At 35.8% G+C, this 24,818-nt stretch overlaps 1 protein-coding gene across 1 annotated transcript in view; it reads right to left on the bottom strand.

The window, feature by feature from the left end:
• DPY19L2 (dpy-19 like 2) overlaps positions 1-24,818 on the bottom strand; it is a 93,843-nt gene that overhangs the window by 42,920 nt on the left and 26,105 nt on the right. Inside the window, exons 7-11 of the mRNA XM_005679195.2 lie at positions 24,016-24,073; positions 21,451-21,542; positions 16,112-16,211; positions 2,480-2,557; positions 1,654-1,740 (exon numbers count right to left, since the gene is read on the bottom strand). Coding sequence (XP_005679252.1) covers positions 1,654-1,740; positions 2,480-2,557; positions 16,112-16,211; positions 21,451-21,542; positions 24,016-24,073 — 415 coding nt within the window. The remainder of the gene's footprint in view (positions 1-1,653; positions 1,741-2,479; positions 2,558-16,111; positions 16,212-21,450; positions 21,543-24,015; positions 24,074-24,818) is intronic.

The following is a 24,818-nucleotide window of genomic DNA, read 5'->3' on the forward strand; positions in this document are numbered from 1 at the left end:
TCAAGTGATCTTGACCATAGCCAAGATAGATGCTACTGTTTTAGAGCTCCTCTAGTTCACGCGGAGGGCTTCTCGAATGGTTGAAAAAGTTCTGGCTTTGATGTGATGGTATTTTAAGGATGTATAACAGTCCTTAAAAACAGTATTATTAATACTTCTCAGTATTAGTCAGTATATGAAATATTGGTTTTATAAAGTTTTATACATCTGCTATATTTTAAAATAAAAAAGGTTTTCATAAAAAGAGGTGGATGAGCAGAATATAACAAGTTCTCTACTCTGTAATGCTGAAAATGTTTGGCAAAATGCTGAAAAGAGCCTGTGTTTTTGGAGATAGAAAGAGGAGAGCTTACTCACTGTGAGGCAAAAAAAAAAAAAAAAAAAGTATGGGGAGATAAAAATGTTAAAAACCTAAATTTCAAGAATTTGTGTGTGTGTGTGTATAACTGAGTCACTTTGCTCTACAGCAGACATTGGCGCAACATTGTAAAACAACTATACTTCAACTTTGAAAAGTGGGGGAAAAAACCTTAAATCTCGAAGATTCAATCAATACACCATATATGGAAGAGTGCTGTATTTTGGTATTTCTGTATTATCATTTTGTGATCATTGTGGAAAGGGAATATCCCAGGAAAATTCCAGTGAAGGAGAACATTCCAGGTACTGGCATATGAACATCAAAAGTGTGACTATAAGGTAATAAAACTGATTTACTGAACCACCATTCCAAATACAACTTCAAATGAGAGTTATTCCATGAAAGTAAGTTACATGAGGAGACTATACACTTATTCTAATTTATGTTGCCATCGCTCAAAACAGTTTGGAACTCCTCTTTATAAACTTTATAATTCAGCGTTTATTTCCTTATGGGTGCGAGAAAATCGGTCTTATCACTATTGTCACACCATATTTTTATCAAGATCTGTATTATCCAGTCCAATCACCCACCTTAGTCACAAGACTTTGGTCATTTCCAAAAATCAAATCCACCCTTGAAAGATGAAGATTTGCCACCATTGAGGATATTCAAAAGAATGTGCCACAGTCTGTGAAGGCAATTCAGAGGACTTCCAAAAATGCTTTGGGCAATGGCAGTGTCACTGCAATAAGTATTTAGCCTACTGAAGTGACTTAGAAGGAAATGAACAATTTTTATCATAAATTATGGCATATTTTAAAAAGTAAGTCATTACTTTGTTATTTAAAAAATAGTTACTGGGGTATTGGCTTACAAAGGCAAACCTTCCTTATATTATTTTTTAAGGATGAGATAAAGAAAAGCATTATCTCGGAAAAACTTTTCTTGTGAGTAATAATCCAGAAAGGGCCCTATTTGTTCTTGTTAATTGTTGTTGTGCTCAGTCTTGTCCGACTCTTGGTGACTTCATAGACTATAACCCATTAGGCTCCTCTTTCCATGGAATTTTTCAGGAAAGAATCCTGGAGCAGGTTGCCCTTTCCTACTCCAGGGGATCTTCCCAACCCAGGGATTGAACCCACATCTTTTGCATCTCCTGCATCGGCAGGCAGATTCTTTATCACTAGTGCCACTTGGGAAACCCATTTATTCTTTCTAACCCACATTAAACGGTTAAAATTGCTATTTGAAGGTAAAGAAAAATCTTTATGAGTTTAACAAACACTCACCAACGTTATTACCAGAGATGAAGAATAGTAAGAAGATAAATACATTGGATTTCCAAACATGAATACAAAACAAAGGAAAACTGAAATCTGAAAATTGAATAAATACATTTTATAGTTATTAGCTAAATATCATAATGCATACTTTGTCTACAAGGATACAGTCATTTCTAATATAAACTTTATTTGCATAGAATATTAATAAATAGATCTTGACCAAGTGATAACAATTTCAACACACTGACAGGCTCTAAGTACCTTCAACACCATAAATACTATATAACAGAATTTAATTTTTTTCTCACTTGCAACCCGGCACAAAGGAAAAACAATTATTTCTACTGATTTAATAATGGAATGATATAAAAAGAAAGACTCAGTTATAAGTATTAGTTTTCTAATCTGAGTTTTGTTAAACTACTTAAGGACTTCTCTCAATAAGGAAGTTTTATTTTACATTCTTAGTAAAGATTTTCATTTTTTATTTTCTTAAAGGAGATGTGTTTGGAAACTAATAAAAACATTAATGGAAAAACATTTACAGTCATGCAAAGTATTAAAAAATCTCAGGTCTCAGAGAGAAAAGGCAGTTTCAAAAGTAGCAACAATAATAATAAAACAAAAAATTTTAAAGTTTCATTGAGTATAAAACATCTGCAGTCTAGTTGAAAGCAGAATTACTCTAATATGTCATTCAGTTATCCTTCTAATATTATCAGCATCATATGTATTAAATACTACCTGAGAGGAGGTAAATAAAACAGTCAGTTATTTTATAAACTCTGAAATCTTATTTCAATATATGACTTATAAGTATTTAAAACTTTACCATGTTCGCATGAATTATCTTTTGAAACTTGTTTGGCTCAATGTACCCCACAATATACATAGGAAATAATGAGGCTATCTGAAATAAAAACATAAAAAAGCAGAAGTGAAAAAATGTAGAAAAGCATTTCCCTATTTATTAGCAAAGTAATTGTAAGAGGACAGTCATATTTCTAATAATTAAAGTCGGAATAATGTGAACCAACCTCCTCACCAATGACTGGAACAGCTCAAAAAAATACTAAAACTACCTGTATGAAAGGCTTCCCAGTGACTCAGTGATAAAGAATCTGCTTGCCAAGCAGGAGATATGGGTTCAATTCCTGGCTTGGGAAGATACCCTGGAGAAGAAAATGGAAACCCACTCCAGCATTCTTGCCTGGGAAACCACATGGACAGAGGAGCCTGGCAGGCTACAGCCCATTGGGTTGCAAAAGAGTCAGACACGACTTGGCAACTAAACAACAACAACCTGTATGAAAGCCACAGACTACTAATAAGGCATGAAAGAATTAGGAAGCTAAGAGCAGAGAAAAGATAGCAATCTACACAGATGACCATGACATTTTGGGTCACTTTTCTTCCAGAGGCATCTGTCAACTCCATCAGTAGCAGATGCCTGCCAGCTGAGAGGCAGTTGAGAGGTTTCTACATACTCAGCAGTCAGGTAATCCCAAAAGTGAGATCCCTGCTAAGTCCTTAAGATTTGGTTTGGGACTTCGAAGAGTTATACTGCAAGCGTGAGTGCTCAGCCACTCAGTCATGTCTGACTCTTTGCAACCCCATGGCCTGCAGCCCCCAGTGTTCCTCTGACCTGATATTCTCCAGGCAAGGATACTGGAGTGGGTTGCCATTTCCTCCTCCAGGGGATCTTCCTGACAAAGGGAGTGAACTCATGTCTCCTGTGTCTCTGCATTGGCAGGTGGATTCTTTACCGCTAAGCTACCTGGGAAGCCCCTAGATGACAGGCAACCAGAAATCAAAGCATCCCTCCTAAATACTGAATCCCATCTTTGAATTATCTCATTCTCTGATTGCAGGAGTATGATTAAAGATTGTTAGTCCCTGTATTTGCCTGCTGGAAGAAAATTTACTTTTCTCTGAAAGAAGTGAATATCATCTTAGTCTCAAAATAACTCTATTGAACTCAAATTGTTCATGTACAATGTCCAATACCATATCAAAACTAATCAGATGTAGGAGGAGATATGACATTATCACTAAGACAACAGAAACAGATCTAAGAAGAATCCAAATCTAGTTCAGGGGTCAGCAAACTTTTTATGGAAAAAGCCAGATAGTAAATGTATTATGATTTATAGGCCACACTGCAGACTCAACTCTATATTCTTCTATGTTTTTTAAACAACATTATAAAAATGTAAAAATTACTCTTAGCTCACAAATCATTCAAAAACATGTCTGGTATCATCAGACATAGACTTTATGTTTCACATATGCACACAAATAATACAGAAGATTGAAAATTCCAGGAGGGTACTGAAAGCCATAAAAAATAAAATAAAAATGTACAACTAGTATTACAATAATCAATAATAAGAAGTCAAAGATGGGTTTAAAAGCAGGTGAAACACAAGCAAACAAACAAGTGATTAAATTGGAAGATACATCAGAAGAAAGCATTAAGTGACAAAAGGATGAATGAACAACATATGAAAGAACATAAGAGATGTAAAACATACAGTGTAAAGATCATAATTTACATCTCAGAAAGGGTTGAGGGATTTATACGTAAAAGACATTATACCTGAGAAGTTCCCAAAATCTACAGGAAAAAAAAAATCAAGCCCTGATTCATAACTAACCCACAGCAAAGGCTAAATTATAACAAATAAAACCTAACCACACTTAGACACGTTGTAGTAAAAACTGCTTATAACCAAAGGCAAAGAGTAAACACTTAAATAGAGTATGAAACTGACTTTAAGACTTACTATAAAGTTTCTGTAGTCAAGACATCATGGTACTGGAGAAAAAATTACCAAACTGACCAAAGGAATAAAATAGAGGGTTCCAAAACAGATCCATGCAATCACAGGCAACTGAGCTTTGACAACAGAGCAAAGGTAATTCAATGGAGAAATGACAGTCTTTTCAGTAAAATGTGCTGGAAGACTTGGACATGCATGTATTAAAAAAAAATCTAGATCTATACATTACGTCTTTCAAAAACTGACATAAATTTATCTTAGATTTAAATGTAGAACACAGACTAAAAAACTTCTAAAAGATAATATAGGAGAAAGTCAAGGTGATCTTGTTTAAGGATGAGTTTTTAGATAGACAAGCACAAGCATGATTCATGGGGAAAAACTGATAAACTGAACTTCCTTAAAATTAAAAATTCCAGCTCCACAAAAGACACTATAGAAAAACTAAAACACAAGCTAGGTGTTTTGAGAAAATCATTACATAACTCATATCTAATAAAGGTCTAGCATATAAATACTAAGAACTCTCAAAACTCAGAAATAAGAAAACAAATAACCCAATTTAAAAATGGGCAAAATATCAGAACAAATACCTAATCAAAGAAGACATGCAGAGGGCAAATAAGCACATATAAAGATGAGAAAGACAATACTACATTAGGGAACGGTGATTCAGAAAAACAAGATACTGCTACACACCTATTAGAGTGGCTGAAATTCAAAAACTTGACACAACTGGCAATTTCTTACAAAATCAATCTTACCATATAGTCCATCAATCACAATCCTGGGCACCTACCCAAATGAGCTGAAATCTTTTGTCCACTCAAAAGCTTCACATGATTTTTTATAGAATCCCAAATCATGTTATTTGGTGACTAGTCATGATCTTTTCACGAGGTGAAAGGATAAACAAACCGTGGCACATTCAGACGACGGAATATTATTCATCAGTGAAAAGAAACAAGCTATCATTTCATGAAAAAACATGAAGGAACCTAAAATACATATGGCTAAGTGAAAGAAGACAGTCTAAAAAAGTGACATGAGATGCGGTCCTCAGATGGCGGCGGAATAGGACAGGGAGACCACTTTCTCCCTCACAAATTCATCAAAAGAACATTTCAACGCTGAGTAAATTCCACAAAACAACTTCTGAATGCTGGCAGAAAACATCAGGCACCCAGAAAAGCAGATCATTGTCTTCAAAAACAGTGAACCTCTCTGGGTGTCCCTCAATGTGGAGAAACTTTTCATCTTTAACTTAGATGTTTTATCATCGGTGCTGTATAGATGGAGAAGTCTTGAGGCTACTGTAAAATAAAACTGAAAACCAGAAGCAGGAGGCTTAAGTCCAAAGCCTGAGACCATCAGAGAACTCTTGAATCCAGGGAACATTAATCGATAGGAGCTCATCAAACGCCTCCATACCTACACTGAAACCAAGCACCACCCAAGGGCCAACAAGTTCCAGAGCAAGACATACCACGCAAATTCTCCAGCAACACAGGAACACACCCTTGAGCTTCAATATACAGGCAGCTCAAAGTTACTCCAAAACCATTGACATCTCATAACTCATTACTGGACACTTCATTGCACTCCAGAGAGAAGAAATCCAGCTCCACCCACCAGAACTCCAACGCAAGCTTCCCTAACCAAGAAACCTTGACAAGCCACTGATACAACCCCACCCACAGCGAGGAAACTCCATAATAAAGAGAACTCCACAAATTCCCAGAATACAGAAAGGCCACCCCAAATGCAGCAATATAACCAAGATGAAGAGACAGAGGAATACCCAGCAGGTAAAGGAACAGGACAAATGCCCACCAAACCAAACAAAAGAGGAAGAGATAGGAAATCTACCTGATAGAGGATTCCGATTAATGATAGTGAAAATGATCCAAAATCTTGAAATCAAAATGCAATTACAGATAAATAGCCTGGAGACAAGGATTAAGAAGATGCAAGAAAGGTTTAACAAGGACCTAGAAGAAATAAAAAAAGAGTCAATATATAATGAATAATGCAATAAATGAGATCAGAAACACTCTGGAGGCAACAAATAGTAGAATAATGGAGGCAGAAGATAGGATTAGTGAAATAGAAGACAGAATGGTAGAAATAAATGAATCAGAGAGGAAAAAAGGAAAACGAATTAAAAGAAATGAGGACAATCTCAGAGACCTCCAGGACAATATGAAATGCTCCAACATTCGAATCATAGGAGTCCCAGAAGAAGAAGATAAAAAGAAAGACCATGAGAAAATCCTTGAGGAGATAATAGTTGAAAACTTCCCTAAAATGGGAAAGGAAATAATCACCCAAGTCCAAGAAACCCAGAGAGTCCCAAACAGGATCAACCCAAGGCGAAACACCCCAAGACACATATTAATCAAATTAACAAAGATCAAACACAAAGAACAAATATTAAAGGCAGCAAGGGAAAAACAACAAATAACACAAAAGGGGATTCCCATAATGATAACAGCTGATCTTTCAATAGAAACTCTTCAAGCCAGGAGGGAATGGCAAGACATACTTAAAGTGATGAAAGAAAATAACCTACAGCCCAGATTACTGTACCCAGCAAGGATCTCATTCAAATATGAAGGAGAAATCAAAAGCTTTACAGACAAGCAAAAGCTGAGAGAATTCAGCACCACCAAACCAGCTCTTCAACAAATGCTAAAGGATATTCTCTAGACAGGAAACACAAAAAGGGCGTATAAACCTGAACCCTAAACAAAGTAAATGGCAACGGGATCATACTTATCAATAACTACCTTAAACGTAAATGGGTTGAATGCCCCAACCAAAAGGCAAAGACTGGCTGAATGGATACAAAAACAAGACCCCTATATATGCTGCCTACAAGAGACCCACCTCAAAACAAGGGACACATACGGACTGAAATTGAAGGGCTGGAAAAAGATATTCCACGCAAATAGAGACCAAAAGAAAGCAGGAGTAGCACTACTCATATCCAATAAAATAGACCTTAAAACAAAGGCTGTGAAAAGAGACAAAGAAGGCCACTACATAATGATCAAAGGATCAATCCAAGAAGAAGATATAACAATTATAAATATATATGCACTCAACATAGGAGCACCACAATATGTAAGACAAATGCTAACAAGTATGAAAGGGGAAATTAACAATAACACAATAATAGTGGGAGACTTTAATACCCCACTCACACCTAGGGACAGATCAACTAAACAGAAAATTAACAAAGAAACGCAAACTTTAAATGATACAATAGACCAGTTAGACCTAATTGATATCCATAGGACATTTCACCCCAAAACAATGAATTTCACCTTTTTCTCAAGTGCTGATGAAACCTTCTCCAGGATAGATCACATCCTGGTCCATAAATCTAGCCTTAATAAATTCAAAAAAATTGAAATCATTCTAAGCATCTTTTCTGACCATAATGCATTAAGATTAGATCTCAATTACAGGAGAAAAACTATTAAAAATTCCAACATATGGAGGCTGAACAATACGCAGCTGAATAACCAACAAATCACAGAAGAAATCAAAAAAGAAATCAAAATATGCATAGAAATGAATGAAAATGAAAACACAAAAACCCAAAACCTGTGGGACACTATAAAAGCAGTGCTAAGAGGAAAGTTCATAGCAACACAGGCATACCTCAAGAAACAAGAAAAAAGTCAAATAAATAACCTAACCCTACACCTAAAGCAACTAGAAAAGGAAGAAATGGAGAACCCCATGGTTAGTAGAAGGAAAGAAATCTTAAAAATTAGGGCAGAAATAAATGCAAAAGAAACAAAAGAGACCATAGCAAAAATCAACAAAGCCAAAAGCTGGTTCTTTGAAAGGATAAATAAAATTGACAAACCATTAGCCAGACTCATCAAGAAACAAAGGGAGAAAAAAAATCAAACTAATTAGAAATGAAAATGGAGAGATCACAACAGACAACACAGAAATACAAAGGATCATAAGAGACTATTATCAGCAATTATATGCCAATAAAATGGACAACTTGGAAGAAATGGACAAATTCTTAGAAAAGTACAACTTTCCAAAACTGAACCAGGAAGAAATAGAAAATCTTAACAGACCCATCACAAGCATGGAAATTGAAACTGTAATCAGAAATCTTCCAGCAAACAAAAGCCCAGATCCAGACGGCTTCACAGCTGAATTCTACCAAAAATTTCGAGAAGAGCTAACACCTATCCTACTCAAACTCTTCCAGATAATTGCAGAGGAAGGTAAACTTCCAAATTCATTCCATGAGGCCACCATCACCCTAATACCAAAACCTGACAAAGATGCCACAAAAAAAGAAAACTACAGGCCAATATCACTGATGAACATAGATGCATAAATCCTTAACAAAATTCTAGCAATCAGAATCCAACAACACATTAAAAAGATCATACACCATGACCAAGTGGGCTTTATCCCAGGGCTGCAAGGATTCTTCAATATTTTCAAATCAATCAATGTAAGTCACCACATTAACAAATTGAGAAATAAAAGCCATATGATTATCTCAATAGATGCAGAGAAAGCCTTTGACAAAATTTAACATCCATTTATGATAAAACCTCTCCAGAAAGCAGGAATAGAAGGAACATACCTCAACATAATAAAAGCTATATATGAGAAACCCACAGCAAACATTATCCTCAATGGTGAAAAATTGAAAGCATTTCCCCTAAAGTCAGGAACAAGACAAGGGTGTCCACTTTCACCACAACTATTCAACATAGTTTGGAAGTTTTGGCCACAGCACTCAGAGCAGAAAAAGAAATAAAAGGATTCCAAACTGGAAAAGAAGTAAAACTCTCACTGTTTGCAGATGACATGATCCTCTACATAGAAAACCCTAAAGACTCCACCAGAAAATTACTAGAGCTAATCAATGAATATAGTAAAATTTCAGGATATAAAATCAACACACAGAAATCCCTTGCATTCCTATACACTAATAATGAGAAAGTAGAAAAAGAAATTAAGGAAACAATTCCATTCACCATTGCAACGAAAAGAATAAAATACTTAGGAATATATCTACCTAAAGAAACTAAAGACCTATATAGAGAAAACTATAAAACACTGGTGAAGGAAATCAAAGAGGACACTAATAGATGGAGAAATATACCATGTTCATGGATCAGACAAATCAATATAGTGAAAATGAGTATACTACCCAAAGCAATTTACAGATTCAATGCAATCCCTATCAAGCTACCAGCAGTATTTTTCACAGAGCTAGAACAAATAATTTCACAATTTGTATGGAAATACAAAATACCTCAAATAGCCAAAGCAATCTTGAGAAAGAAGAATGGAACTGGAGGAATCAACCTGCCTGACTTCAGGCTCTACTACAAAGCCACAGTCATCAAGACAGTATGGTACTGGCACAAAGACAGACATATAGATCAATGGAACAAAATAGAAAGCCCAGAGATAAATCCACACACCTATGGACACCTTATCTTTGACAAAGGAGGCAAGAATATATAATGGATTAAAGACAATCTCTTTTAACAAGTGGTGCTGGGAAAACTGGTCAATCACTTGTAAAAGAATGAAACTAGAACACCTTCTAACACCATACACAAAAATAAACTCAAAATGGATTAAGATTTAAATGTAAGACCAGAAACTATAAAACTCTTAGAGGAGAACATAGGCAAAACACTCTTTGACATAAATCACAGCAGGATCCTCTATGATCCACCTCCCAGAATTCTGGAAATAAAAGCAAAAATAAACAAATGGGATCTAATTAAAATTAAAAGCTTCTGTACAACAAAGGAAACTATATGCAAGGTGAAAAGACAGCCTTCTGAATGGGAGAAAATAATAGCAAATGAAGCAACTGACAAACAACTAATCTCAAAAATATACAAGCAACTTATGTAGCTCAATTCCAGATAAATAAATGACCCAATCAAAAAATGGGCCAAAGAACTAAATAGACATTTCTCCAAAGAAGACATACGGATGGCTAACAAACACATGAGAAGATGCTCAACATCACTCATTATCAGAGAAATGCAAATCAAGACCACAATGAGGTACCATTTCACACCAGTCAGAATGGCTGCGATCCAAAAGTCTAAAAGCAATAAATGCTGGAGAGGGTGTGGAGAAAAGGGAACCCTCTTACACTGTTGGTGGGAATGCAAACTAGTACAGCCACTATGGAGAACAGTGTGGAGATTCCTTAAAAAACTGGAAATAGAACTGCCTTATGACCCAGCAATCCCACTGCTGGGCACACACACCAAGGAAACCAGAATTGAAAGAGACATGTGTACCCCAATGTTCATCACAGCACTGTTTATAATAGCCAGGATATGAAGCAACCTAGATGTCCATCAGCAGACAAATGGATAAGAAAGCTGTGGTACATATACACAATGGAGTATTACTCAGCCATTAAAAAGAATATATTTGAATCAGTTCTAATGAGGTGGATGAAACTGGAGCCTATTATATAGAGTGAAGTAAGCCAGAAAGAAGAACACCAATACAGTATACTAACACATATTATGGAATTTAGAAAGATGGTAATGATAACCCTGTATGCGAGACAGCAAAAGAGACACAGATGTATAGAACAGACTTATGGATTCTGTGGGAGAAGGAGAGGGTGGGATGATTTGGGAGAAGGCATTGAAACATGTATAATAATATGATATATGAAACAAATTGCCAGTCCAGGTTGGATGCATGAACAGGATGCTTGGGGCTGGTGCACTGGGATGACCCAGAGAGATGATATGGGGAGGCTGATGGGAAGGGGGTTCAGGATTGGGAACTCATGTACACCCATGGCAGATTCATGTCAATGTATGGCAAAACCAATACAGTATTGTAAAGCAAAAAATAATAATAATAAAATAAAATAAATTTTAAAAATAAATAAATAAAAATAAAAAAGTGACATATGATTCTAACTATATGACATTTTATTCTGGCTGTATTTTATTTCATTAAAAATTGCAGAGCTCAACTGTGAATTACACTATTAACATTTCTTGTATTTTAGATGACTGCATTCACAATAACAATTAAGACTGGACCCAGGAATTCTTTTGTTTGGGCCTTTGAAAAGTCCCATGCAACTTAACATTCAGCAGTGATCAGATTATGGATTTGTTGTAGAAGTAGAACAATGATGGATAATTCATTTAAGAATTCCAAAGAGATTTTTATTTCAAGAAGTACCAGTTGGAGATGGTTGATGACTTCCAAGTAACAACCAATTTACCTGAATATAGTTTCCCTGAATTTTGCTTATAACTTAATTGCTTGGAGCTTAAAGTACAGTTTTCTGGAAATGAGGCTATAAATTCAAATCTATTCAATGGATACCAGAGGGCCAATGCTATCTTCACCCCAAAGAAACGTACTTGCTGGTGGTGTGGGAAAAAAAGGCAAGGACACAAATGTCTCAGCAAACCTCTTTTCAACACATTATCAAGTGCCTCATGGAGCAAGCTCAAGCAAGGCCATAGAACCTCAGAGTCACAGAATGCATAAATTGTTACAGGTTTATTCTATTGATCAACTATCCAGAACTCTATGATTTAACTTATCAAGAATTCAAAATTATTTTTGTGGAAACTCAATGAGCTACAAGAAAACACAGAAACACAATTCAATGAAATTAGGAAAACAGTATGTGAACAACATGAGAAGATTAACAAAGAGATAAAAATTATTTTAAAAAGAACCAAACAAATTCTGGAACTGAAGAATCCAATCAATGAAATGAAAAATGCAACAGAGTATCAACATCAGAAGAGACCAAACAGCAGACAAAACAGCGAGTTAGACAGGAACTCCTGAAATACTCTATCAGGGGAGAGCAAAGGAAAAAGCAATGAAAAAACAGTGAAGAAAGCCTATGTGATCTATATGAAAACATCAGATGGTCAAACATCAGAATCACTGGAGTTTTATGAGAAGGCAAAGAGAAGAGGTAGAAAGTTTATTTAAAGAAATAACAGTTGAGAACTTCCATACCTACAAAGAAATCTGGACATTCAAGTTCACAAAGCTAATAAATCACCCCATCACTATGACTCAAAAAGACCTTCCCTAAAGCACACCATGATGAAACTGTCAAAAATCAGAGACAGAGAGAACCCCAAAAGCAGCAAAAGAAAAAAAGAAGTTGCCATTACACTATCAGCTATAGAAATCAAAACAGTATGGTTCAGGAATAAATAATATACATACCAGCAGAACAGACTGAGTGGCCAGAAATAAACCCAGGCATATACAGTCAACTAATATTTGACAAAGAAACCAAGAATACTTAGGGGGAAAGATAGTGTCTTAAATAAATGGTGGCAAGAAAACTGGATATTCACATAAAATTGGACTTTTATCCACATCATTCACAGAAAATAATTAAAATGGATTTTAAAGACTTAAATATAAAACCAGATGCCACAAAACTTTTAGAAGAAAACCTGGGGAATAAGCTCCCTGACCTTGGTCGTTTCAATGATCTTTTGGATTGTAACACCAAAAGCACAAGCAACAAAAGCAAAAATCAACAAGTGAAACTACATCAAACTAAAAAACCTCATGCACATCAAAAAAAAATGAAAAGGCAACCTATTCAATGGGAGAAAATATCTTCAGAGCATATATTAGGTGAAAGATTAATATCCCAAATGCATAAAGAACTCTACAACTCAATAACAAAAAATGATTAAAAATTGGTAGAAGAAAAATGAATATTTTTTGAAAGAAGACATCCAAATGGCCAACAGGTACACAAAAAGACACTCAACATCACTAAGTATCAGGAAATGAAATCAAATCCTCTATGAGATATCTGCTCACACGTATTAGAATGGCTATAATCAAGAAGACAAAAGAAAACAAATGTTGGTGAGGATGTGGAGGAAAGGGAACACTTGTGATGCACTGTTGAGAAGTTCAGTCACTTAGCCGTGTCTGACTGTTTGTGATGCCATGGACTGCAGCACGCCAGGATTCCCTATCCATTACCAACTCCCAGAGCCTACTCAAACTCATGTCCATTGAGTCAGTGATGCCATCCAACCATCTCATCCTCTGTTGTCCTGTTCTCCTGTCTTCAATCTTTCCCAGGATCAAGGTCTCTTCCAATGAGTCGGTTCTTCGCATCAGGTGGCCAAACTATCAGAGTTTCAGCTTCAGCATCAGTCCTTCCACTGAATATTCAGGACTGATTTCCTTTAGGATTAACTGGTTGTACTGCATGCTCTGTTAGTAGAAATGCAAACTGGTGGAGCCACTATGGAAAACATTATGGAGGTTCCTCAAAAAATTTAAATATAACTACCATACGAGCCAGCAATCCCACTTCTGGTACATATTCCAAAGGAAATGAAAACAGAACATTGAAGACATCCCTGCACATCTATATTCACAATAGCCAAGGTATGAAAACAACCTAAGTGTCCATCAATAGATGAATGGATAAAGAAGAAGTGTATACACACACACACTATGGAGTAATACTCAACCATGAGAAAGAAGGAAATCCGGACATTTGCGACAACACAGATGAACCTTGAGGGCATTATACTAAGTGAGAGAATTCAGATAAACACTAGGTTGGCCAAAAAGTTTTTTTGGTTTCTGGTAACTTCTCACAGGAAAAAAACCAAACAAATTTTCTGGCCAACTCAACACTTCATATCACCTTATATGGAATCTTAAAAAGCCAAACTTGTCAAAATAGAGAGTAGAATGTTGATTGGGGGCTTGAGGGTAGGGGAATGAGGGAGATGTTGGACAAAGTGTATAAATTTGCAACTAGAAGATGAATCGCGGAGTCAGACACAACTGAGCGAGACTGAACTGAGAAGATGAATAAGTCCTGGAGATCTAATGTACTGCATAGTTATTACACTCAGTACTATACTAGATAAGTCACAGTTGCTAAGAGACTAGATCTTAAATGTTCTCACCACAAAAATGAAATAATAATTATGTGACTTGATAGAGGTGTTAACACTATGATACTAATCAGGTGATAATCATATTGTAATACAATAATGTATCAAATCAACACACTGTACACTTTACAAAATGTTAATAATAGCTCAATAAAAAATTTAAAAAAAAGTCTAGTTCATCTTTTGAATGGATAAAAAATCATTAAGGCAATATCAAAATTACCCAAGGAACTAAACAGTTTCATCAGCACCACTAAATTAATACATTTGCTTGCAAGGAAATGATGTACACTAGAAATCTATTCTACTATGTTGGCATATGCAAATAATGAAAACCATAGAAACTCCGTGTTATTAATAGTTATAGATCAAATATAAGGAAGTAAGGCAGAGTGAATATTCTAAATATGCTTTAGACATGTGGCATAAACTAAATTGAGATTATAACTTCATTTTTTATAGACAATTCCACATACAAATGATTCTTGGCAGAATTTCTCACTGCCAATAAAGAATATCATTACACATTACCAGTGTTTGTTAGTTAAGTGGAAAGGAGTTCTAACAAAAATTCATAGTAGGAAATTTAATCAAAATTGATCTTATACTCTGCTTCCCTGGTGGCTCAGAGGGTAAAGAATCTGACCACAGTGTGGAAGAACCAGGTTTGATCTCTGGGTCAGGAAGATACCCCAGAGTAGGAAATAGCAACCCACTCCAGTATGCTTGGCTGGAAAATTCCATAGACAGAGGACCCCGGTGGGTTATAGTCCATGGGGCCAGAAATAGTTGGCAACTGACCACCTGATGCGAAGAGCTAACTCATTTGAAAAGACCCTGATGTAGGAGATTGAGGGCAGGAGGGGAAGGGGACAACAGAGGATGAGATGGTTGGATGGCATCACTGACTCAATGGACATGAGTTTGGGTAAACTCCGGGAGTTGGTGATGGACCGAGAGGCCTGGTGTGCTGCGGTCCATGTGGTCCAAAGAGTTGGACATGATTGAGCACCTGAACTGAACTGACTGATGAACACTTTCACTTTCTGTTTCCCCAGCTCAGTTTCTTGTCATTAATTACTTAGTTGTTTGGGGTAACAGGATATGGTCTCAGTTTACTCCATAATACCAAGATTAAAGCTCTGAGAAATGGTGTCCAGTATGATTCTGCTCTTCAGACAAAACAGCCAACATTTAGCTGGAATAGAAGCAGAAATCTCCTAGCATGAAGAGTTTAAGTGGTCCTTATCATGTTATGCAGGTTGGCACCTAAAATGATTACTCAGGCAAAAGGAGAATCTGCAGGTAGAATTACAGAGATCACCTCAAATACCAACAGGAAAAATTATGGATTGAAATAAGAGCAAAAACCCTGTTCTACAGGTTGACCTTTAATATCTGCCTAACCAGCACATGAACAGAAGGTAGGATTACATAATTTTTAAAAAATCAAACATGTATGTCAACTTTATAATCATTCAGTATTTTGAAAATCTATTAGGACACAAATATAATCATATTTAAAATTTCTCCAAAATGATAAAGAACATTTAAAAAAGAATGCATATATGTGTATAACTGAGTCACTCTGCTGTATAGCAGAAATTAGCACAGAACTGTAAATCAACTATACTTCAACAAAAATTTTTTTCAGTGGAAACAACCAAGTATATCTTGCATTCAGCTTAAATAAGTTTAAAATCATCTTACCTGTGTAAAAAGTATAAACTGAGCAAATTGCCAGGGAAGCATAAAAGCAACATTGGAAAGGCAGAGTGCAATAAAGTGCCTTCTACTATTGTTCGTGGTCCTTAATGAAGAGAATTGACACCAATAAGTTTTACTATATATAAAAGTAGCCTATCATTGAACTGAAAGACTGGTTGCAAAATGTTAAAATCTAATGATCCCCTTACCTTTGATGTAAGATAACAAAATACAGTTAACTTTTAAAAGCACATTAAAAAGAACAAAATATTTGAATTATAAAAATGCTTATAATAAAACAATCAAAATTAGAGCTTTAAATAAGACATTGTATCTAGTTTACCAGTAAGTATTTTAAACATATAGCACAATAATTACAGTCATTATTTTTTAATTAACTTTTAATGGAGTATAACCCATAAAAATAATGAATCACACTTCTGTATACCTAAAACTAATATAATACTGTAAAACAACTATATTCAACTAAAACTTTATTTTCCTTTAACGATGCATGACATTAGACATTTAATACTCCAGCAAGAAGGTCAGAAAATAGAATGTGAACTGACTTTGCATATCTTGAGATATTTATATTATATGAGCAGCAGTAGCTTTCATATACCACCACTTTTAAGTTTTGAAAAATATTAAGTGCTGGTGAAATTATAAGCTAATGACTAAGAGAGAAATTTAAAGGTCATTTTCAATGATGACTTCAAAGGAATGATTCTGGAATACAGTTAATCTAATGCATATTGAAATTAAAACTGTCCATTTTTCAATTATGAGATATATCAGTAACCAATACCTTTTACCATATAAGATGTTAGTATCTTTTAGAATATGAAAAAAGGAAATGCAAACATTTTGTGTAAACTATAAAACTCTGTTATTTTTCTAAAGGTGATACACTGTTATGGTACATAAATTTTCAAAAGTAAAAACTTTAATGATCATACTGTTTAGTAATATATCACAAAATATATTAAGTACTCAATTATGGTTACAAAATAAAAATTATTTTTGACTAAAGTCCATCCTAAAGGAAATCGGTCCTGAATATTCATTGGAAGGAATGATGCTGAAGCTGAAACTCCAATACTTTGGCCACCTGATGCAAAGAGCTCACTCATTTGAAAAGACCCTGATTCTGGGAACGATTGAAGGTGGGAAGAGAAGGGGACGACAGAGGATGAGATGGTTGGATGGCATCACCGACTCAGGGGACATGAGTTTGAGTAAGCTCTGGAAGCTGGTGATGGACAGGGAGGCCTGGCGAGCTGTAGTCCATGGGGTCACAAAGAGTCGGACACAACTCAGTGACTAAACTGAACTGAACTGAAAGTATGGAGTATAACACATGCATTCAAGCATACAATGCTAAGTGTTCTAATTCACTTATTTCCTTCCATGAAATCTCTGCCTGGCCAGACTAATATCACTTCAAAAAATTTAAACAAATAGAAAATAAATGGATAAAAATTAGATTTCCAAATCCAAATTCAATCTAAAAAAAACCTTTCCAATAGGTAAGGTAGTCTGCACCTTTTTAGAGGTTGTTACTACCCCAGTTTCCCTTTATATATCTTCTTTAAGTGAACACATAAGGGGCTTTAAACGGCTACAAGACAGTGTGCTAAGCGCTCCATGGTTAAAGACATAAATGTAGCATGGTCTCTGTTTTCAGTGGCATTTTACTATATTAAGTGTATATTCAGACATTTGTGCATGTGTGCTGTATTAACAAATTTATGGTTTTCAGAAAGAAAGAAGATGTACACAAATGATCTTAATATAGGCAAAATCTGAAGGGTACTAATAAGTAATCACTAATAATGATCACTCTCCCATTTCTCTGGGAGTTTGGAGGGGACAGTGATCACTATTTGATTCAGTGATAGATCTCAATAACATTCTATGAAACCTATCTATGTGATAAAGTTATTTATAGCATTCTACTATTTATGCTTCTGATGTTGTTGCTCAGACTTTCAAATTTTCTGACATGCTTATAAAGTTAATCCCAACCAAAACATATGTGCAGGGAAAAAAGCTGAGATGAAACCTTGGTTAAACCTCTAGAAATATCTGTAGTTCAGAAATATTAATAGACATATGAACATAGATACTCCTATGTAACTCAGCATTTCTCAAATTCATTTGTGCATCAAACACTTATTTCATGCTTCATCAAACCACAGATTGGAAAACAATAAGTCAGAATACAAGAGGACTGAGGGGAAAAAGTATTAGCTTCTCAAAACCCTTTGAATCTTTCTTGCTGTTCAGTGGCTATGTCATGTTTGACTCTTTGTGACCCCATGGATTGCAGCTTGCGAGGCCTCCCTGACTCTCACTATTTTCTGGAGTTTGCCCAAGTTCACGTCCACTGAACGAATTGGTGCTGCCATCCATTTCATCTTCTGTCGCCCTCTTCTCCTTTTGCCTTCAATCTTTCCTAGCATCAGGGTCTTTTCCAAAGTCTGCTCTTTCCACCAGGTGGCCAAAGTACTGGAGCTTCAGCTTCAGCATCAGTCCCTCCAATGAGTTTTCAGGATTGATGTCCTTTAGGATTGACAGGTTTGATCTCCTTGCTATCCAAGGGACTCTCAGGAGTCTTCTCTAATACCACAGTTGAAAAGCATAGTATTGTAAAGAAAAATAAAGTAAAAAATTAAAAAAAAAAAACTAGGAATAAAACTAAAAAAAAACAAACAAAAAAAACAGCATCATATCTTTGGTGCTCTGCCTTCCTTATGGTCCAGCTCTCATATCTGCACATGACAATTGGAAAGAACATTGCTTTGACTATATGGACCTTTATCAGCACAGTGATATCTTTGCTTTTTCATACACTGTCTAGATTTGTCATAACTTTCCTTCCAAGAAGCAAACTTCTTCTAATTCCAAGGCTGCAGTCATCATCTGCAAGTGATTTTAGGGCCCAAGAAGAGGACTGCTTCCATTTTTCCCCCTTCTCTTTGTCATGAAGTGATGGGACCAGATGCCATGACCTTGGGTTTTTTTTTTTTTAATGCTGAGTGTTAAGCCAGTTTTTTCACTCTCCTCTTTCACACTCATCAAGAGGCTCTTTAGTTCGTCTTCACTTTCTGCCATTAGAGTGGTATCATCTGCTTATATGAGGCTGTGAGTATTTCTCCCGGCAATCTTGATTCCAGCTTGTAACTCATCCAGCCCAGCATATTCCATGATGTACTCTGCACATAAGTTAAATAAGCAGGGTAACAATATGCAGACTTGTCATACTCCTTTACTAATTTTTAACCAGTCAGTTTTTCTATGTAAGGTTCTAACTGTTGTAGGTTTCTCAAGAGACAAGTAAGATGGTCTGGTATTCCCATATGTTTAAGAATTTTCCAGCTTTTTTAGACCCACACAATCAAAAGTTTTAGCGTAGCCAATGAAACAGAAGTACATGGTTTTCTGGAATTCCCTTGCTTTCTCCATGATCCAATGAATGTTGGTAATTCGATCTCTGGTTCCTTTGCCTTTTCTAAACCCAGCTTGTACATCTGGAAGTTCTCAATGCATGTACTGATGAAGCCTACCTTGAAGTATTTTGAGCATAGGCTTACTATCATGGAAAGTGAGCACAGTTGTCCAGTAGTTCAAATATTTTTCAGCACAGACCTTCTTTGGAATTGGGATGAAGACTTACTCTTCTAGTCTGGTGGCCACTGTTGGGTTTTCCAAATTTGCTGACATATTGAGTGCAGTAGTTCAACAGCCTTATCTTTTAGGATTTGAAATAGTTCAGCTGGAATTCCATCATCTCCACTAGCTTTATGAGTAGTGTCCAACTACTCAGTCATGTCCAACTCTTTGTGACCCCATGGAATTCTCTAGGCCAGAATACTAGAGTGGGTAGCCTTTCCCTTCTCCAGGGGATCTTCCTGACCCAGGAATAGAACTGGGGTCTCCTGCATTGCAGGTGGATTCTTTACCAACTGAGCTATCAGGGAAGCCCCTTATTGGTAGCAATGCTTCCTAAAGCCCACTTGACTTCACACTCCAGGATGTCTGGCTCTAGGTGAATGACCACAGCATCATGGGTATCTGGGTCATTAAGACCTTTTTTGTACAGTTCTTGCCACCACCTCTTCTTAATCTCTTCTGACTCTGTTAGGTCTTTACCATTTCTGTCCTTTATCATGCTCATCCTTGGATGAAATGTTCCTTTGATATCTTCGATTTTTTTTTGACAAAATCTCCAGTCTTTCCCATTCTATTGTTTTCTTCTATTTTTTTGCATTGTTCATTGAAGAGGCTTTTTGTCTCTCCCTGCTATTCTTTGGAACTCTGCATTCAGTTGGGTATATCTTTCCCTATCTTCCTTGCTTTCCGCTTCTCTTTTTCCTTCAGCTATTTGTAAAGCCTCCTCAGACTGCCACTTTGCCTTCTTGCATTTCTTTTTCTTTGGGATGGTTTTGGTCACTGTCTCCTGTATGAACCTCTGTCCATAGTCCTTCAGGCACTCTGTTCAGTAGATCTAAACCCTTGAATCTATTCGTCATCTCCACTGTACAATTATAAGGGATTGGATTTAGGTCATACCTGAATAACCTAGTAGTTTTGCCAACTTTCTTTAGCTAAAGCCTGAATTTTCCTATAAGCAGCTGATGATCTGAGCCACAGTCAGCTCCAGGTGTTGTTTTTGCCGACTGTATAGAACTTCTCGATCTTCAGCTACAAAGAATACAATCAATCTGATTTTGGTATTGACCATTTAGTGATGTCCATGTGTAGAGTCATCTCTTGTGTTGTTGGAAAAGGGTGTTTGCTATCACCAGTGCATTCTCTTGGCAGAATTCCGTTAGACTTTGCCCTGCTGCTTCATTTTGTGCTGCAAGGCCAAACTTGCCTGTTATCCTAGGTATCTCTTGACTTCTTACTTTTGCATTCCAATCCCCTATGATGAAAAGGACATCTTTTACGTTGTTAGTTCTAGAAGGCCTTGTAGGTCTTCATAGAACTGGTCAACTTCAGCTTCTTCAGCATCAGTGGTTGGGATGTAGACTCGGATTACTGTGATGCTGAATGGATTACTGTGATACTTGAAACTTCACCAAATATATATGATCACAAACACATTGGTTTATTAAAACATAATGCAATTATCTAAAATCTGTAGCCTAAACTATTTTAAGTGGAAAGCAATTTTTTTACATAGTGATTTTAGATTTTTTTTTAAACTGGATACAATTTAACTTTGAATAATATTTAAAAACTGAACCTAAATTTAGTAACTATAACAATAGGTTGAAGTAATTCTGAGAAACTCATAATTTATCTAGATTTGTTTTACAAATTAAAATTACCTGAGAATCACAGTTAAGACGTACATCTGAAGTACAAGAAATGGATATGAAAAACTTTCCCGGAGAGGTGGTGTCCACATCACCCGAGTAGCCTGAAATCAATAAAATGCTTACTTTACTCTACGTTCCATTGCAATAAACATCATTAACTTAATAATCATGGGTTGGTTGGCCTTGGCTGGTCTTAGTAATTTTCATATTAGGCTTATTTATTTCTGAATACCTGTATGGCTTCTCAGTTTTTGGAGTACTCTTATAGGACATAGTCATTAGGTAGAGAGCCATTAACTACCAAGTCCAGAAACAAGTGAAAGATAGATCAGGTCAAATGTAAGGACACCCAAAGGACAAAGAAGATGATAGGGTTAGGAGCAGTGAGGATTCTGGGAACAACAAACCAGATCCACACTCTAGCTCTGCAGTGATAACTGTGGCACCCCATGGCTTTGGGACTTATGCATGCTCAGAAAAAAATAAACAAATGTCACCTAGGGCATTCACAAACACCAAGAGTTTGTACATGACAAATATAATGAGTACAGACATACGCTATAAATAATTAAGATTGCCTTGAATTTGTGAAATATACCTTTGGAAGAGTTAACTGCAAACTTCTAAAAACAAAGAGTATTTGGGAATCACTGATATGATGTTTATAAGTATTAATTATCAATAAATTTCATAGTCTTTAAAACTATTTTCAAGACAAATGGGACTATGATCTCATGGACTATAGCCAGTCAGGCTCCTCTGTCCATGGAACTCTGCAGGCAGGAATACTGGAGTGGGTAGTCATTCTCTTCTCCAGAAAATCTTCCTAACCCAGGGGTTGAACTGGGGTCTCCTGCACAGCAGGCAGATTCATTACCATCTGAGCCACCAGGTAAACCCAGATAAATGGATGGGAATATTACAAAATTTTATATCAAGAATTCTGAAATTCTAGAAAAGAATCTAAACTCTTATAACCTTGCAAGAGTCTTAAAATTCATTGCTGTTCCTACAGGAAACTAAACTGTAAACCTTGGAAGATGAATTACACACAATATGTAGAAGATTAAAACTTAATGCATACTCAAAAGAAAAGCCTTGTCTTTGCATAAAGACAAGACACATTTTTTTGTATAACACATTGTTGACTGACAATATATTTAAGTTAATATATTTAAGATATTTATGTATAATTTTATGATTCCCTTCCCAGGTGGCGCTAGTGGGAAACAACCTGCCTGTCAATGCAGGAGCTGTGAGACACAGGTTAGATCCTTGAGTCAGGAAGTTCCCCTGGAGGAAGGCACGGCAACCTACTCCAGTATTCTTGCCTGGAGAATCCCATGGACAGAGGAGCCTGGCAGACTACAGTCCATAGGATCACACAGAGTTGGACATGACTGAAGCAACTTAGCACACATTTGTCTAATTGATTTTTTTAAAAATAACCATAACACATATATATGGAATTTAGAAATATGGTAATGATGACCCTGTATGCGAGACAGCAAAAGAGACACAGATGTGTAGAGTGGACTTTTGGACTCTGAGGGAGAGGGAGAGGGTGGGATGATTTGGGAGAATGGCATTGAAACATGTATACTATCATGTAAGAAACGAATCGCCAGTCTATGTTCGATGCAGGATACAGGATGCTTGGGGCTGGTGCACGGGGATGATCCAGAGAGATGATATGGGGTGGGAGGTGGGAGGGGGGCTCATGTTTGGGAACTCATGTACACCCGTGGCGGATTCATGTCAATGTATGGCAAAACCAAAACAGTATTGTAAAGTAAAATAAAGTAAAAATTAAAATAAAAAAAATAACCATGTATCTACTTTTCCCAACGTAATGAATAGAGACTTCTACCCTATATAATCTCTGCCATAAGAGATTACATATTTTGATTTCAAAAACTAGCAGTCAAGGTTCTTCCACTTTTCACTCCCAAAACCTCAGCATCTAACACAGAACCTGGCACACATTTTGTACTTGTTTTGTTGAATGAATCTATCATATCCTAAGTAAGTTTTCATGAGCTCTTTTTAGGTGAATGCTGTTTTGGTGGACTGAGTTACCAAGTTAATTTCTGTTTTGAATTCAGCTTGTGTTATTAAAAGGATCATGATGTAATAGAAGTGAAGTTTTAGAGCCAGAGAGAAGGATAAGAGGAAACCCAGCTTCATCATGGAGTCAATCAGGAATCTTGACTTTGTAATTTAACCGCTCCAAATTTCTATTTCATATCTTCCACTATGAAGATATCAACCACCTCTCTAAAAAGTCTGATGGAAGTATATGAGATAATGTATATAAGGTGCCTGAACTCAACAAGTATAATATTTCCTTTTTCTACAAAATATATATAACACATATACATGCTAAAAACCAGGCAAGATATTTTACATCATATATTCTAATGACTATGTAAAAAAGTGGATCAACATGATTAAAAAACAACTTACAACATAAGGTCCTTTAAAATATTGCAAAGTCCTAAGTAAGATACAATTAAATACTGCTTTAATATACTGCCCCTTTTATTTCTAAAAATTATTGTCTAGAAAACAAACCTCTCCATGGTTGAAAAAGTAGCATACGACTGTAATTATACCTCCAAGTTGAGTCCCACTGTAAAAAAAAAAAAATTTATATATATATATACAATCAAAATTCATGTAAAATATAGTGACTTTTTCACAAAATTATTTTAGATTTTAAAATGCCACAATACTAAACCATATAAAATAACAATAAAAATTGCAAAAGTACTCATGTAGTTGATGTTGTACTCTTGAATGTATAAGGATCCAAAGTATAAATATAAAGTAGTCTGAATCTTACAATTTATTGTATTTAAAATATTTTCTAAGTATATTAGATGTGAACATAAAATATTTTTTAACACAGGCCAGCATTTTAGAGTATATATACTCCATTCTTTGAATATTCTGAGTGGAGGAAAATTTTTGTCATCAAATTGGATATCAGTGACTGAAAGATGAAGAGTCTAACAGTTTCATTTAGCAGTAACTGAACCATCTAAACTACTACAAGTATTCTCTTGCTGAGTCCCAATGAACAACATTGTAGAATATAAAACTCAGATCAAGGATGCCTGATAATTATCAAAGATTAAGAACCATTTCTTAAGGTTGCCTTTCTTTAAAGTATTGTTCATCATTATACACACATCTTCACACTCAGAAGACAAATACTGGTTGAATGACTGAAAAAAGGGAAGAATGAGTTCAACAAAACAAGCAGAGGAAAGCCAGTTGGAAGTAATTTACCTTGAAGATATTTTCACTAAGGGGAATTCAAAGGGCACACTTTGGAGCAGGAATTGAGAGGAAGAAGGCATGAGAAGCAAGAA

The sequence above is a fragment of the Capra hircus genome, chromosome 4, assembly GCF_001704415.2.
Source record: "Capra hircus breed San Clemente chromosome 4, ASM170441v1, whole genome shotgun sequence".
In the NCBI taxonomy this organism is placed as follows: domain Eukaryota; kingdom Metazoa; phylum Chordata; class Mammalia; order Artiodactyla; family Bovidae; genus Capra; species Capra hircus.